The sequence below is a fragment of the Stomoxys calcitrans genome, chromosome 2 (assembly GCF_963082655.1).
Source record: "Stomoxys calcitrans chromosome 2, idStoCalc2.1, whole genome shotgun sequence".
Lineage (NCBI taxonomy): Eukaryota > Metazoa > Arthropoda > Insecta > Diptera > Muscidae > Stomoxys > Stomoxys calcitrans.
In genome coordinates, this window is record NC_081553.1 from 173,202,051 (window position 1) to 173,219,113 (window position 17,063).

A 17,063-nucleotide genomic window follows, 5' to 3' on the forward strand; every position below is an offset into this window, starting at 1 on the left:
CAAATAATATTTGAATTTGACTTTGATGATAGCACATCAATGATGAATACTTTTTTTGTTCTGTTTTTGGTGTTATTATATAAAATTGAATTTTTTGCGCTAATTCAATTTATTTTTTGAATTTATTTTAAAACATATTACGAAAAATAAACTATTGCATAAAACTGCATTATTTGTTTACTTTAAATTTTCTCCAATTACCCAAAATAAGTGAATTTATTATCAATTTTGCTAATGATGAATACTTTTTTTGACCGCTGTATGCGTACATGAGCATAGAATATACGAGGAAGAAGATAACAAAAAAGAGAATGCTAACAAAAATCTGTTATCTTAATACCGTCCAACCTGGCGGCTGTTAACAATTGTTCGCATGATACCACCTTTTTAAATCAGCCTTGGATCAAACCTATAAATACCATCGATTTATTGTACTACAAGACTTGCTTTGTACACCACAATTTAGGGTTGCATTTGGTGGTAGATTTTTCGTCGCCATTTTGCATTTTTATTTCAGTCGGCGTGCGGAAAGCAAATACACATTTTTTTATCAATTTTAATTTATCGACTGGTAAAGGCGGTTAAGCAAAGGACCAAAATATAAGATATTTTAAAGGATAACAATAGTGATACTGAAGCGCTTAAGTAAAAATTAGTTAAAACTTTGTGAGAAGAACCAAGAGAAAAATGACTGACTCAGGTAAAAAATTAGCTGAGTTACGTGTGTGCGATCTCAAGGATGAGCTGGAAAAACGTAAATTGGACGTTGTTGGCTCAAAAGCCTCGTTGATTGACAGGCTGGAAAAAGTAAGAAAATGCTCAAATTTGTCACGTTGTAAATTATAATTTTGTTCTCCACTAAGGCTTTGAAAAGGGAGGGCCATGATCCAGCCAAATATGTATTTGGAGGTAACCAAAAAACAGTAACACCTAAAAAACCGCTTTCTACACCAAAGACCCCAACTGGAGCAGCCAAAGCAAAGTCAGCTGAAAAACCAAAAGTGGCAGAAAAGAAAGCAGAAGCCAAAAAGGCAGAACCCGAACCCGAGCCAGAGCCTGAAGAGGAACCAGGTATGTAAATCAACTTTACTTAAAGAGTAGCATTTAAAAATATCAAAAGTTTTGTACTGAAATCCATAATCTTGTCTCTACTTGTATATTTCATGTGCAATAGCAGATGAGGAAGCGGAAAACAACGGGGAAGATTACAACGAAGGTAACATGGAGGACAATAATGAACACAATGAGGATGACGAAAATATAGATGACATAATTTCTGATCAAGTCGGAGAAGTAGATGAGATCGAATGTCATGAGAATGGCGATGAGGAAGAAGCAGTTTATGAAGAGGAGGCTGAGTTTGAAGAGGAGCATGTTGAAGCCGAAGGTGGCGGTGGCGAGGAACATGAAGCTATAGATGAAACATATGAAGACGACGAGGCTAATGCAGATAACGAAAATGAAGAAGGCAATAATGAAAATGAAGAGGGAATAAATTTGACAATTGGCGAAGACGAACAACAGTTACTGCACGATGAGGTAAATAACATTAAAACTTAGGTTTTTTGTTTTTACTTTATAATTGAGGCTATTTCTTATTTTCTTTTAGGCCCCTGACGATAAGGATAAATCGACGGGTAAGTAAATGATTCATTATATATTCCCAGAAAGTTTTATGATTATAGCTTGAAGCGCAAGCTTTTATTCATTTTTAATTGCAATTGTAATTATGTGTGTACATGTATAATGTACATCAATGCCTTTACAGAAACGTGCCAATACTAATATAGTTGTTTTCAAATTTCGAGTAAAAACGTTATGTTATTGTCAGTCTTACTTTATCAAGTTAAAATAACCCATATTCTCTTTAACGACTGCTTCGATATACATAACATATTTTCTAACGCAATAAAAATGACTGGTTTTTCTTTTATATATAATGTATGTACATACAAAATGTACTATGAGTGTCAAAAGTGAGACAACACCCATTAAAATTTAGTTTATAATAAAATTGCGAGAAAAGAGAATGTTAAGATATATATTTAAATTTTTTTTTACTTAGGAAAGTATGTATTTTCAATATTCTTGGAAATTTATAATATTTTAAAGATTGTCATGTCCTATGTACACTCTTCGAATGAAATGCCAAAAATTTCACTGGTATAGACATATTTGTGACGCCCTCTGTACATTAGTACTTTTTCAGAAACGTGAGAATACCGGCATATTTGTTACCAAATGTACATATTTCGAGTAAAAGGTTAGGTTTTTTTTTCAATCTTAACCATATTAAAACAACTTAATATTCTCTTTAACGACTATTTCGTTATAATATAGTTCTAAATCAATAGAAATGTTTGGTCTATATTTTACAGCAAAAGCTAACATAATTTTGTGCTTCTCGAATTCTATTTATTTAATTAATTGGCAGTGAACAATTTGTAGGAGAGAAAAAACATGTTTTAAAGTCTTTCATTGCTCATCCATATACATACATACATATTTAAAAGAGTAGTGTAACTGACTGATATTCGCCCAGATGAAATGGCTGCACCTACAAACTTGATATTTTGCATTAGTATAACCTTGGTACGAAGGTGCATCGTGATAAGGGTGGATTCTTTAAATTTCGAACTATAGCATGCTAACAATAGTAAAAATTCGGTACGTACAACCGACTGTCATGGGACTCATATTTTTGTTGTTGTTATAGTAGTGTGTTGTACACTGAGGCAGCAGCAATTGCCAATGAAGGACTTCATCGCGTCAACCTGTTATGTACAACCGGCTGCCATGGGATTGCATATGTTGTTGTTGTAGTAGCAGTGTGTTATGCACTGAGGCGGCAGCCTTTGTCGATGAAGAACTATCGGGTCAATACGGTACGTACAACCGCCTGTCATGGGACTCATATGTTTGTGCTAACGCAAAGCCATATTACGACATGTAGTCAGAATGCCGCCATCCTAACTGCGACGGGCTGTCTCCTCAGTTCTCATGTGGACCACCTCCATTAGGAGACAAAGATCCTACTAGTGCTAAGACATAACTACATGCTGTCTAAGCAGTACATTTTGGGCTGTTTTATCAGAGACCATCCAAATCATCATCTTGTGGATAGATATCCACCGCCCAGAAGCCTTAAGTTATATCTACATGATCTAGAGCGTGAGGTTCAGCACTACAAGAGAGAACCTCTAGGTCAAGCGGCATATCAAGCAGGTCTAGAAAACATTCATGCGACACGGTAGCAGATGCGGTAAATGGCTACTGGGTGAATGTAGTCCTTGGAGAACGACCGCCTCCCATTGCACCTGAATAAATTGACCTCCCCCGGCAAACCAGAGTAGTTCTGGTTCAATTACGTTCGGGCAGATGCAGCCGCCTCAACTCCTACAGAGCAAGGATTGATGCCGACGTGCAAGATGTACAACAACAACGACACTGAGTATACTAATAGAATTCATTATTACTGTGGAGGCTCCCTTAAACAGAATGGCATAATATTAGAGCACTAGGTGAAAGAATGAGAGATAAGAGTTGGGTGTATTAGAGATAACGCGTTGTTGTAGCCACATATGTATATGTAAAAATAGCGATCCTCGTCGGACTCCTATAGGCAAGCTGGTTTCAGTCTATTCCGGTCATTGGTTATATAAAGGCGCCAATAACTCGATCATCATAGGAACTCAGTATTTATGCAAGAGCCTATGTCGCCCAGGCCTCTCACTGAGACTCTCCTCTCTATACCGCTGATTCTCGGCGACTGCTGTTACAGCTACTGCGTGTGGAGCATTCCACTATTCGTAAAATGTGGCCGCACTCAGTAGCTCGTAAATAAGCTTCTCGTGACATTAATGAATACCACACAGATCGCAGCTCAAAGTTTCAGCCTGTGTCATGCTCGTAGTTATCTCGTGACGTGATAGAACTGTTGCGGTGGGGTGGGGTGTTGTAGTGGTGGGTGATGTGCTTAGTTTGTTTCATATGGATATCACGCAATGGCATATGCTTCTACTTTGGACTATGTATTTTGTATTTATTGTTTGTTTTTTGTATGCAAACTGGGTTTTATTTTATTTTATGAAATTGACAACGAATAAGATCAACTTCGGCAGCAACTTATTGTGTGTAAAGATTGAAGTGGAAATTAAAAAAAAGAGATTTCTGAACGATCCTGCTCAGTCACTTAGTGCAGTATTCTTATTTATTTTAACCGGTGAGGCCCAGGTTTTTTTTTATATCCTACACCACTACTGTGGTACAGGGTATTATAACTTTGTTTGTAACACCCAGAAGGAAGAGAGATAGACACATTGATAACTATACCGATCAATCCCATGGCAGCCGTTGTACGTACCGGATTGACCCGATGGAGATCTTCATCGGCAAGGGCTGCGGCCTCAGTGTATAAGACACTGCTACAACAACAACAAGATATGCATATAGCTCCCATATATATATTCGTCCGATTTGCAGTAATAATGCAGTAAAATAGTAATTTGTTAACAGATTCTCTCGAAATTTGGCAGGACTCTTGACAATACTGGTGAAATTCATGGAAATCGGTTCAGATCTAGATATAGCTCTCATATATAAATATATCGCCTGATTGTCTCTCCTAGAGCCACTGCAAGCGCATTTATTGACCAATCTTGCCAACATTTTGGACAACGCTTTTCTCAACGACTACCTCAATATTTGAGAAGTTTGCCAGAAATCGGTTCAGATTTAGACATAGATCCCATATATATGTATGTTCGCCAGGTTTTTGGGTAATTTAAAATAGTTTTGTTATTTGTCAATCGTAGCTATTACAGTTGGAACATATTTGCTCGAAATTTGATTTGACGTCCGCCAAGGTCCACCAAAGATAGATCAGAATTGGATAGAGCTCCCACATTGTACTTACAGGGTAGGTGTATGGTATTGTACAGTCGGCACCGCCCGACTTGCCGTTTCTTACTGGTTTTCTTCTATAAAAAACTGTTTGTTTTATAGACTCAAATTCCTTTATAATTCCTGTAATAATTGTACAACTAAAATTTAGTAACACCAAATGATTTAAGAAAGACTTAACTTCGTAATTATCGATGTTTGTGGTGAAATTAAATTAAAAAATTGTTTTGTAAAACTATTAAACAACAATATTTTTATTGTAGCATCAGAAAAGAAGGTGTCTACCAAAGATTCTAAATCGGATAAATCATCAGGGAAAGACGATAAAAAATCCAGCCACAATAGTGATAAGGACAAAAAGAAAGATGATAAGTCTAGCGATAAAAAAGAAAGGTAATAAAAAATGGGGATCATTGAGTGAAACCTATTTGGTGAACTTAATTTGTTAGTTAATAATAAATTTAATTATTATTCTTTGTTCTACTTTCAGCGATAAAACAAAATCCGGACAAAAAGACGACAAAGGTAACTTTTTACACAGCTTGAATTGACATTTAGACTACTAAATGTGTGCAAACAAAAAAATAGATTTTTGGAAATCATTAAACTAAAGTTTATGAGAACAGTGTGTACCAGTGTTAAGAACCAGCAAAATATCAGGACTTAGTTTCCTATATACAAGAAAGTGTGAATTTATTTGAAAGCATATGATATGGATTGGCTTGAAAAGAAAGGATGCCGCAGTAGTACACCGTTGCAAATCTGATGACAAGTTGCTTTGTAATTAAGCACCAACTTTTGGTTTCACTGTTGAATTGTTTATATTAAAATCGTGGAATTGGTGCTCCAGGAATATCATCACTTCATAAGCTAATGGCCTTTAATAGAACCAGTTATGGCGCACCGCCGCTTGGGCCTAAACTAAAATTTCCCTTCGTAAGATTAAATATTTCTCCCTTTTGTGATCACATAATGTAGCCGACCCAGATGGAGTCCATCTGGAATTAAAATACCAGTTGGCAAAGGAAAACAAAGGCAATATGCAAAGAATGCTTACGTTCTCTCCAGCCAAAATTTTCGATTGTTGTTTTACAGCCGCAGCGTGCTTCATCCAGGGTCCATCCCGGTAGGTAGTTGCGATTGCAGTATGGGATAGATATATTCGTTACATGGTTTTGTCATTTCGCCTCTTGTGATAACAAAAAACAATAAGCATTTGCCTCCTAAATTTGGAATTTTAGTCCACGGAGAAATATAAATGTACAACTCGCAAAGAGATAACGATGTGTACCATCGCATAACCCAGCAAAAATTATAGGATTTCTTTGCAGGTGTTAACCAATCATTTTCCTGGTGATCGCATTTGTTAAACAATTAAGCAAAAATTCATTCTACATTAGTAATGTTTTTACAAAATCACACGTTGCAGGGAGCGGAGCATTTTTTGTTACTCTTCGTATAAGAATCCATGAACATAAGAGGAAGGAAACAATTTCAGCGGTTATATACAATACATTGCATATGGAAAAACCGACAACCGCTATTCAGCGCATTAATTATATGCAGACTCATCTAAAGCCCCATTAGAGCATTGATCGCTGGATTACGATACGCAACCACTGGAAGTATCATTATATTGGTAATTTTTTCTCTGAACGAATTTGTATTCCTTCTTGTGGTGAAAAGTGAATTAGGTATCAAATATACTGAAGTTATTTGTAAGGTTGGACAAATATGCTAAACTGGAGGCGACAGTGGCGCAGAGGTTGGCATGTCTGCCTATGACGGCAAGCACTTGCGTTGGAAACCTAGCGAGAAAATCAGACAATTTTTAGTGGTGGTGTGAACTCAGATATAAAAAGAAGGTCCCTTATCATTGAGCTTAACGTGAATCGGAGGACAGCATTATTGAAATGAGCGGAACTAATGGATTAACGGAATGTTCATTGATTAATTAGCAAATTTACCTGGAGAACTTGTGTGAATCTTATTGGCCTATTTGTTGAAGGTGAAACTCCTTAGTACTTTTATCCGGCTAAGTATACAGGAACATTACTATAAGACAAAATAAAATGCATGCCAATTCCTAATAATCCTTTGGATCATATTATCAACGAGAAGTTTCTACAACACCTTTACCCCATTTCATGTTGTTGCCATCTCTAATAAAATACTTAGGAGTTATAAACAGACTTATAACTTAATACACTGGAAGCTGATGTGGTCAAAAATATAAGCGAATACGATTTTGGCCCACTAATGAGATTCATACTCAATAAAAATTATCTTTTGGCGAAAATTTAGCATGCAGTATTTTTGTCAGCCGGAGTTTTAAGCAAGCAGCATTATCATCACATCATCATTCAACGCCAAATATATCACCAACAGACAATCATCAACCATCCATCGTCAATAAATTCACACTTTCTTGTTAAGAATTCTGTTGCTTTTTGTTAAGAAAAAAAAAATAACAATTTCCCAAGAGAAATGTGTTTAGTTCTAATTATACTAAAGAGCAGTCTAAACCGAAAAAGTGATCAGTGGAAAAATACAGTGAAAATTTTTTGTAATACTGAGAATTTATTTTTTAATTCTCATGATGAAAAGAACATAAAAACAAATACATTTCAGAACATCACATTTATATGTATATAACTCAACCTTCTTCTCTCTCTACTCTGTTATTATTTATATGGAAATTCCAGAGAAATCATCAACAAACAACTCTTCGTCATCGAATGCCGCAAACTCAAAATCCACAAGTGGCAGCAAAACATCATCATCATCGGCCAATGCGTCACGCAATCTCTGGGTATCCGGCCTATCCTCATCCACCCGTGCTAGTGATTTAAAAACCATATTCTCTAAATATGGCAAAGTGATTGGAGCAAAGGTTGTGACCAATACCCGCACACCAGGTACTCGTTGTTATGGATATGTTACCATGTCATCGTCTGGAGACGCCAGTCGCTGCATCGACCATTTGCACCGTACCGAGCTGCATGGGCGTATTATTTCTGTGGAACGTACCAAAAATGAGATTGGTGGCAGTGGTGCAGCGAATTCCAAGGATAGTGGTGGCAAAACATCCAGCTCAGCACGTTCGGAATCAAAGAAGAAGGATGATGTTAAGAAGTCGGCGGGTGGTGGTAAGGATAAAGCCAGCAGTGGTGGTGACGCAAGTAAAAAAGACGATGGTGAGACCGGAAAAGACGACAATGATAAGTCGTCCCGTTCAAAAGACGATAAAAGCAAAGATTCTACCAAAGGCGACAAGGATCGTTCTGGATCCTCATCGATTAGAAGGCGGCCCTTGCACACCAATGACAGCCGCTATCAATTTCAACGCCAGCGAGAAAATCGGGAACGCATGCGTCAACGAGAGATTTTGTCCTATAAGAGAATACGTGAGGAAAGAGAACGACAACGTCTACGTGAACGTGAGCGCGAATTACGTGAAGAGGAAAGACGCCGACGTGAGATTCGAGAACGCCAACGCCAAGAAGAATCTCGTTTAGCTGAAGAGCGTAGAAAATTGGCTTTAGAACGTGAACGCTTGGAGCGTGAAAAGGCAGAGCTCTTGCGTTTGGAACGCGAGCGCCAGAAGCTGGAACGAGAAAAACTTGAATTGGAACGACTAGAGATAAAACGCCAACAAATGAAGTATGCTATGTTTAAAAACCTAAACAAGAAAAATAAGCCGCGAGCAGTTAATATACTCAACATATAATGTATGAGTAGTGCAATAGAAGTTAAGAAATCGTCATAAAAAATAACATTTTCGAAAACCCAGTTCTTCCAAAAAATATTTCCTAAACCGAATACATACAGTGTTATTCATCACTCTTCGTGGAGGCATAGACAAAGTCTATCCATTTATTCATCATACTTTTTGTTGACTTACTAATCAACAATCATTTCTCCTAAAATAATCCCCGCTCTCCGATCGGTTCAAAGGAATTTCAAGCTATTGCTTCAAGTTGTTGTATTCGTTCAACAAAACCAAATGGTGTTTGTGGAAGAAATTATAGAAACAAGTCCATATTGTATTGTCAGCTGGGGGGTCTTATATATTCTGGTTTTACAATTCAATTATTAATATTGTTTTTTTTTATTTTTGTTTTACCCCTTTTTCTCTATTTCCCCAAACGCAATATCGTTTTTGCGTACCTCTCTTGTACCTTGAACGCGTATGAAGAATTATGGAAACTCGTGATGATCCTATCAAACGTTTGAGCAAACGTGATGATCACTATACGGTTGATCGTAAACGCACTGCCGGCACGGACCGCTTTGAGGCACCTCCTCCACCAAGGTTTGACGCTAGTTTGGATACATCCTCAAGAAGGTAAGTAAATAATTTTCTTTAGTCTTTGTATATCCAATCTTCATTTGGACAGTGCATTGAAAATATAGAGATACATTAGTATTGAGGCAAACATTATATGAGATACAAAGTAGCATAAACTTACAACAATCAAGATAGTTTGGAAGTAATTCTAGCATAAATTTAAACAAATATCAATATAACCTGAACTAGATATACCCCCAGGGACTTTGAAAAAAGTGCACAGGGATCTTCTCACCCGCCGGAGGGTTAAAATTTTTGTGTTGTTACAAAAATAAGTGTGTTTGATCTAAAATCGGGCAGGATATTTTTGATATTGATATTTTTAAGTAGAACTTTTATGAACCGACTTCTCAACTTTTAGAAGCCTTATGGCTGCAATCCCATCTATGTTACGGAACGTCTGGATCTGAAAACAATTTTCAAAAGTATTGTTGTAACATTGGGTTGAAATCTGCGCTCTGAAAAGTACGATGTTAATGTGCTTACAACTCTTGAAACTCCGATCATTGCATAATTTCAGCATCTTTTTCGTACTTTTCTCTTCGTGCCGCTTCTTCTTCAGTCCCAAAACGGACAATTTGTATGTAGAAAAAATCCCGCTGGGCTGAGCTTAACGATATCTTCCGCAGTTTTAATTGGAAGCTTAGCTTTCTTGATGGCCACGGTAGAGCAGAGAACATTAGAAAAAATTTCAGCGATGGTTTTCACCTCCGAATGCTGGCGACATTTGTGAGGTACTATACCATTTTAAAATTTCTCCCCGGACTCGTCAATAAAGAGTTCCCTTATCATTAAGCTTAAACTTGAAACGGAAAACACTCACTTATATGTGAGAAGTTTGCCCCTGTTCCTAAAGAGAATGTTTCTGGGTAAATTTGCTTTGCTTTTGTGATGACATAAAAGTGACAGCTGAAGTGGAGGAGATGATTTTAGTAACAGTGGGATCATTCATTCCAACTAAGATGGCTTCGTCTGAATCAAAGGACGAGAGCTGGTTTAACCGGGCATGCAGAAATGCTATCAAATCGAAAGAGGATGCAATCATTGGCTTTTGAACAAAAATGCCAGTAATAAACTGCTACGCAAGCAGAAAAGAAATTTGTGTCCCTGAGTACTTAGACTCGAAAAGGTTCCAAACGAACAGCGTCTTCGTGCTAAAGTAAATTTTGGCCGTTTGTAAAAAGAGTAACTGGGCTAAAGCTGACTAGTTATTCACTCACCCGGTTGATGGCTAAGCTACTGACCGGGATGTTTGCAGGAAATTCTTCTTAGTCGGAATGCAATCAACCACTCCCCTTTATTGAAGACGTATCTAGTTGCATGCCTCAAATATATTTTCGAACATGCAGAGTTAAAAAGGTTCTTGCGAATTTCGACGTAGGTAATTCTCCGGACCCGGATGGTACATAGCAAGTGTTATTCGATGCTCGATGGTCTATTACGAATTGGAAAGTTGCGAACGTACAGCTGATTCCCAAAAAGGTGAGGCGAACAACTCCGAAAATTACCGACCCATAGCAATATGCACTTTCCAAAGTGTTCTTAGCAATCGACAATACGGTATTCTTAGCAATCGGCAATTTGGGTTCCACAGACATCGCTCCATCCATCCACAAGTTTGGTGACAGTAAGGTCGTGGCTTTGATATCTCTAGCACATTTGATAGGGTTTGTCACGGTGCACTTCTACCAAAGCTTGTCGCTTTGGTCCCTGCAAATTACCGACTCATAGCGATATGCTCCGCACTTTGCAAGGTGAGCATGGTTAACCACCATCTGTGAGATGCTTGGAGTCCAACGGCCTTCTTAGCAATCGACAATATGGGTTCCGTAGAAATCGCTCTATGGGTGACCTGATGGTTTTCCTGCAGCTCCATCCACAAGTTTGGTGACAGTAAGGTCGTGGCTTTTGATATCTCTAGGACATTTGATGGGGTTTGTCACGGTGCACTTCTATCAAAGCAAAGTCGCTTTAGTTCCTGCAAATTACCGACTCATAGCGATATGCTCCGCTCTTTGCAAGGTGATGGAGAGCATGGTTAACCACCATCTGTGAGATGCTTGGAGTCCAACGGCCGTTTTAGCAATCGACAATATGGGTTCCGTAGAAATCGCTCTATGGGTGACCTGATGGCTTTTCTGATAAAACGGTTGAGCCATTCCATTCACCAGTTTGATGAGAGTAAGGTCGTGGCTTTAGATAGGGTTTGTCACGGTGTACTCATATTAAAGTTCGTCGCTTTTGATGTCGATAATAATTACGTTCGATTTATTTCGAGCTTTCTTATAGATTGCTCTATAAGGGTTGTTATTGGTGGGTTCTCATCCCATGAATACAGATTAACCGCAGTAGTACCGCAAGGTTCTGTCTTATCATCCTCCCTTTTTCTTTTTTTCTTTGACGATCTTTGGCATCAGACTTCGAGTCCGATCTACTCGTTTGCAGATGACAGCAATCTCTGGCATTCGGCCACAGGCCGATTCTTTGAGATGTCGAAGACAAGAGGCGGATTAGGACGAACACTCTTCCAGGATTTGCGGGCCATTTTTGGTGGGGTCGAATGTACAGATGAGATTTAAATGCACGGAAGACGCTGTGGTGTTTTTTGTCACACAGTCGTCAATATCTATTGATGGTGTAGATAATGAGCAGTCAGAGAAATAATCGCCGGGGATGACTTAAATATATTTCACTTCTTGTCGATTCTGTGTATTCGCTAAAAGTGCAGAATAAAACCATGAATGTTGAGGAGCCAAATACTGTTTCAAGGGTCTCACTGCAACAAATCTCAGGAGAAGGGTGAATGTTCTGAGGGGTCTATGTAACTCACTGTGACGGCAAAAATGGGTAGTAAAAGAGCATTTCTTGGCACAAACCCTTAAACCGGGAGATCGCTTTTTCCAAACTCGGCACGGTTGTCCATTGAAAAATACGACTTTTCTAAAATCAAGTTTTCTTATTCGGAAAGTGTGCTATACCAAGATATAGGTCATCTTTGAAATTCAAGCTGTAGAGTGATTTCAACAAACAGATGGACCGACATGTATTGATGGTCTATGAATATAGCCACGATCTAGTTTATATACATTTGTAGGGTTCAAAATATATTGATTGATGTGTTGCAAATGGAATTGCAAAATGGGCAAATTTTCGGTGGCGGGCATAAAAACATATACCGCATTCTTGTAGAATATTTGGTAGGTTTGGTCGGATATGGTAGGGTTTTTCTTAAATTTTGGTAGGAAATAATCTTGTGGAGTGACAACACTGCTCAGAGCCTCTTGGATATGAAGATACAATGCGTTAGTCAAAAAATGTATTTGAAGTGTCTAAAGAAGTCTCCAAGTGCTTGGGATCTCTTAAGTGATGTTACAAATATTTCACTCCCTCCGACCTTCTTAATATCTACACTACGTACATCAGGCCAAAGATGGAATATAACTAGCATTTTTGGGCAAGGTTTCAAGGCCCTCCTTGGACCTATTGGACCGCCTCGAGAACCGACTAATAGAACTGGACAGTTATAGTGTATTCAACTCTCTTGTGTCTTTTGAGAATCGTCGGAATGTGGGTTTTTATTTCTGACGTTTGTACAAACTTGAGACTTTACAAACTCATAACGGATGAGGGGACCATGAGCTAGCGAGAGAAAACCTTTTTTTAAAAGTTTTTCCAACTTCTTCGACATCCAATAATCCAAGATTAATGCCAATAATCACTTCTCCCTATGTTCTTGATCGTCTCAACGTTCAATCTAACCATGTCCGTCAGTGCGGCTGTCGAAATCAATATTGCGTCCTATCGAAGCTATGCACATCTGTCGGTTGAAGTTACGATAAAAATAGGGATATTAAGCTAAAATGTTGAACAATTTCTTTTATTTTGTCAGTAGACAGATTGATTTCGAATATGGATTATATCGAACTGTATCTTGATAAAGCCCTCCATATGGACCAATCTCCCGATTTAAAGTCTTGGACCCATAGAAGCCGCACTTGTACACTGAAATTTTGGCACTGAGTTGTGTTAATAATATCGACATCAGTGCCGGCTATAGTCCAGATACCGTACTGGATACGGTCTAGATCGGATTATATCTTAATATAGACCAATCTCCCTATTTAAAGCCTAAGGGTCATAAAAGGATTTTTTCAATTTCGCTGAAATTATGTCACACAGTGAGGCGTTAAGATCATTGAAATCCATGCCGAATATGGACCAGATCGTTCTTTGTTTGAATATACCTGCCATATTGACACTACCGCTGAAGTTTGGTACAGTGAGTTCTATTAGACCCCTACACATATTTCCCGAACATGGGGCAGATCGGACCATATTTGGATATCTACAATTTCATTCTATGTAGGTTTTGAACTCATATAAAGCCCATTTATTACCCACATCCGCGCCGAGTTTGGTTACTTAATGGAATGTTCACGGGCAAATTTGCAATTTTCTGACTGTGTTAAGAAGACCACTTTTGGTTCTAATTCATCTAAAAAGTTCGAATAAGAAAAAAATTGGCAGGCAATCGGCAAATTTGCCGATGAACATTCATGTGGTATCTCATACTTTACTCACTAGACAAGCAATGCTATAATAATGACCAGATTATGTTCTTTCACCTGACTGACTTTCATATATATATCCCCCCCCCCCCCATTAGTTGTTCAATATGGCATTATTGGTTTTATTATCAAAACCTACGCTCGTTGAAAAACGAATATAAAGCGCAAATTATTCACTATTTCTCATTGTGACTGTATCATCATTAATGCTCTTTGGCTTGCTCATATATTGGTTTCTTTGCACTGAATGATCATTTTCAATAATGGGACTTTTGAAAAAAGTGACCTGTACTTTTCTAGCACTCATAAACGCGATGATTATGGTTCGTCCTCCTCCAGCAAACGCATAGATGATTATACATCGTCATCCTCTAAGCGAATCGATTATGGCGGTAGTTCTAGTGCGACTAAGCGTTCGGCTGTAGATGACTTTTCCGATATACCAACTAAACGCAGTACGGACGATTACACCAAACGGGGCGGAGATTATATGGGTTCGTCTTCCTCAAAACGTGGTTTGGACGATTATTCATCAGCAGGAAAAAGCGGTCGTGACGATTATAAACGTGAAGTGGAAATCCGTCATCTACCGACCAGTGGTGGCGGTAGTAGTTCGTATCATTCCAGCAGTTCCATGCATAAGAGTGGCAGTGGAGGCGGCGGTCGCTATGATGATCGCACTACGTCGCACAGTTATAGACGCGTTGATGACATGGGGTATGTTTTAAAATTTTTTGGTCGGTATATTTTTCCATTTCATTATATTTTGTTTTTTTTTTTTGTTTAAACAGAGGCAGCAAACGCTATGACAGCTCTAGCGGTTTTGGTGGTGGGTCCAGTGGCAACAGTGGTGGCTGGGCTCCCTCATCATCAGCTCATATAGGAGGTGGTGGAGTGGGTTCATCTATGAAGTATTCCAGCAACGGCATGTCCTCGACAATGCATTCTAGTTCTGGTTGGCCTAAATCTACCCCAGCCGATGAGGGCAGTTGGCGTGCAATACCTTCAACCCAAGATCGTTACGATCGTACCTATAATGAGCGAGGAAGCGGTGGTTACGCTGGCGGCAGTAGTGGTGGTGGTGGCGGCATGTATAACAGTGGTCGCTCTGGTCAAGATCGTTATGGTGGTCCCGTCTCATCGCGTTACTAAAGACGCAGACGACATGAATGGTTTCCCCTCCCTCGTATATGGATTGTTGTAAACGTTAATGTAAACATTATCAGTCTCTGGTAGTAAGACCCACTATTTAAAACCATATTAATTCCTTATTTGTGTTTTTATTGTAGTCGGCATAAAGAAATGCATAAGCAGCACTCTGATTGAAATATAAATATTTAGCATAGTTTGCCTCTACTTTTTGCCTCTTTATTCCTCATGAATTATGTTTTTATTTTGTTAAGACACAATGGTTAAAGACGGTATAACATTTTTGTTCAATTTTATCATTTCTTTGTTTATAGCTGTAAGTATTTACCCTATGTACATCAATCATTTCATTATTGGAGTCATCTAAATTACAATCACCTACTAGTATGTGTAGTATATATTTTTCCTTTACAATACATATTTAGATATAGAAACACAGTACATTAATGTAGTGTATTGTCAATAAACATAAATGTTTAAAATTATTCAATAAAAACTATTTTATTCAAAAAAGAAAAAACCCTTAGTAAGCGTTCTTGATGATATTGTGATTTAATGATCGTTGCGCAGGTGTGAGATCGTTGGGCAGGTGTGAGATCGTTGGGCAGGTGTGAGATGATGAAATGCATAAGATTAAATTTTAAACCAAGTTTTATCATTTGTGCTTACTATTCATATATTTTTGACATTGGCTGTAGAATATATCATTACACATTTTTAACACGTTAAACCACGCAAAGTTTGTTCTGGGTTTTACTATTTTCTTAAAACCAATTATTTGTTATCACGTAGTGTTCATTTAAAATTATACACTTTGAGTGAGTTGGGATACAGGCAAATTGGATCCTAAGGTTAATTTGTCCATGCAGACAATATAACCTTTTCCACATTCAAATTCAAGCGTACAGTAGAGGAACCTTGTGCAACAATAAGATGCCTCATTATGGCTCCAGAGCTTATTAGAAATGTTTTCAAAACAACAAAGGAAGAATAATCCTTTAACAGTTTTAAATACAGGGTTACCGGAACCCCGGAGCTCGGCAAGTCAAGTTATGCGACACCAAAGGCCTACAGGCCTATGTTTGGTTAAATACAAACAGCATGCCTATGTCAAGGGAAGTTCGGTGGAGACTGCCCTGTACGAGATTGTGCATAAAACAGATGAATCCTTCGATGCCAAGACGTACACATTGGCGGTTTGCATTGGCATCGAGAGGGCGTTTAAAAATGTGGGGACCGACACATTGATCCAATCCTTAAACCAGTGCCGGGTGGACCGGGTCCTTAAAGACTGGATTAACCATATGCTAAGGAACAAATGGATAAATTGTGATTCCCATGTCAAATATAAGGGAGAAAATGGCACAGGGCACGCCACAGGGGACAATTTTATCGCCACTCCTATGGGTGACCACCATAAATCAATCCCATGGCAGCTACTACATCCCATGCTACAACAACAACAGCCATAAATGACCTATTACGGTCCTTGTGGCACTGGACCTATCGAAGGCATTCGACACTGTCAGCCATGCCATACTATTTGAGGACATCGCCAACACGTCCCTCCAGCCAGGCCTGAAACGCTGGGTTGCGAATTATCTGTGTGGTCGGCAGTCATTTGTGGAATTAAGGGATAAGAAGACGAAGCACCGTAGAGTGAAACAGGGAGTTTCCCAAGGTGGGGTGATATCTCCGGCACTGTTTAACCTCTACCTATCCTCCATTCCACCCCCTCCAGACGGCATAGAGATCGTATCATATGCGGACGAATGTACGATCATGGCATCAGGTCCCCACCCATTGTTGACATCTGCGTTAGGTTGAACGTCTACCTCAACGAACTTGCCTCATATTTCGCTGCAAGAAATCCGAAGATATCTGCCACCATCACTTTAAATACGCGTGAGAAATGATTCCGACCATCAAGTGTTCCAAAATACTTGGTGTCACATTTGACAGCTCTTATACATTCTTCCCACATGCCACAGCAATTTTCGATAAATTCAAATGTAGAAAGAAGCTTTTCAGGTCACTTGCCGGCAGCACTTGGGGTGCAGATAAAGAAACCTTGTTGACCACGTACAATGCAA

At 38.6% G+C, this 17,063-nt stretch overlaps 1 protein-coding gene across 3 annotated transcripts; it reads left to right on the forward strand.

Annotated features, from left to right (window-relative positions):
* Positions 1-499: 499 nt before the first annotated feature.
* LOC106087300 (SAFB-like transcription modulator) lies at positions 500-15,455 on the forward strand. 3 transcript variants are annotated; one of them, XM_059362055.1, is made up of 10 exons: positions 500-807; positions 864-1,071; positions 1,175-1,539; positions 1,610-1,637; positions 5,166-5,295; positions 5,393-5,427; positions 7,608-8,565; positions 9,101-9,250; positions 14,104-14,538; positions 14,613-15,455. In XM_059362055.1, the coding sequence occupies exons 1-10, from the start codon at positions 688-690 to the stop codon at positions 14,971-14,973; spliced, it is 2,790 nt and encodes a 929-aa protein (XP_059218038.1). In that variant the 5' UTR covers positions 500-687; the 3' UTR covers positions 14,974-15,455. The 3 variants fall into 3 exon arrangements, with proteins under 3 accessions (XP_059218038.1, XP_013107746.2, XP_013107745.2); XM_013252292.2 differs by having other exon boundaries at positions 501-807; positions 14,122-14,538; XM_013252291.2 differs by having other exon boundaries at positions 501-807; positions 1,178-1,539.
* The last annotated feature ends 1,608 nt before the right edge of the window (positions 15,456-17,063 follow it).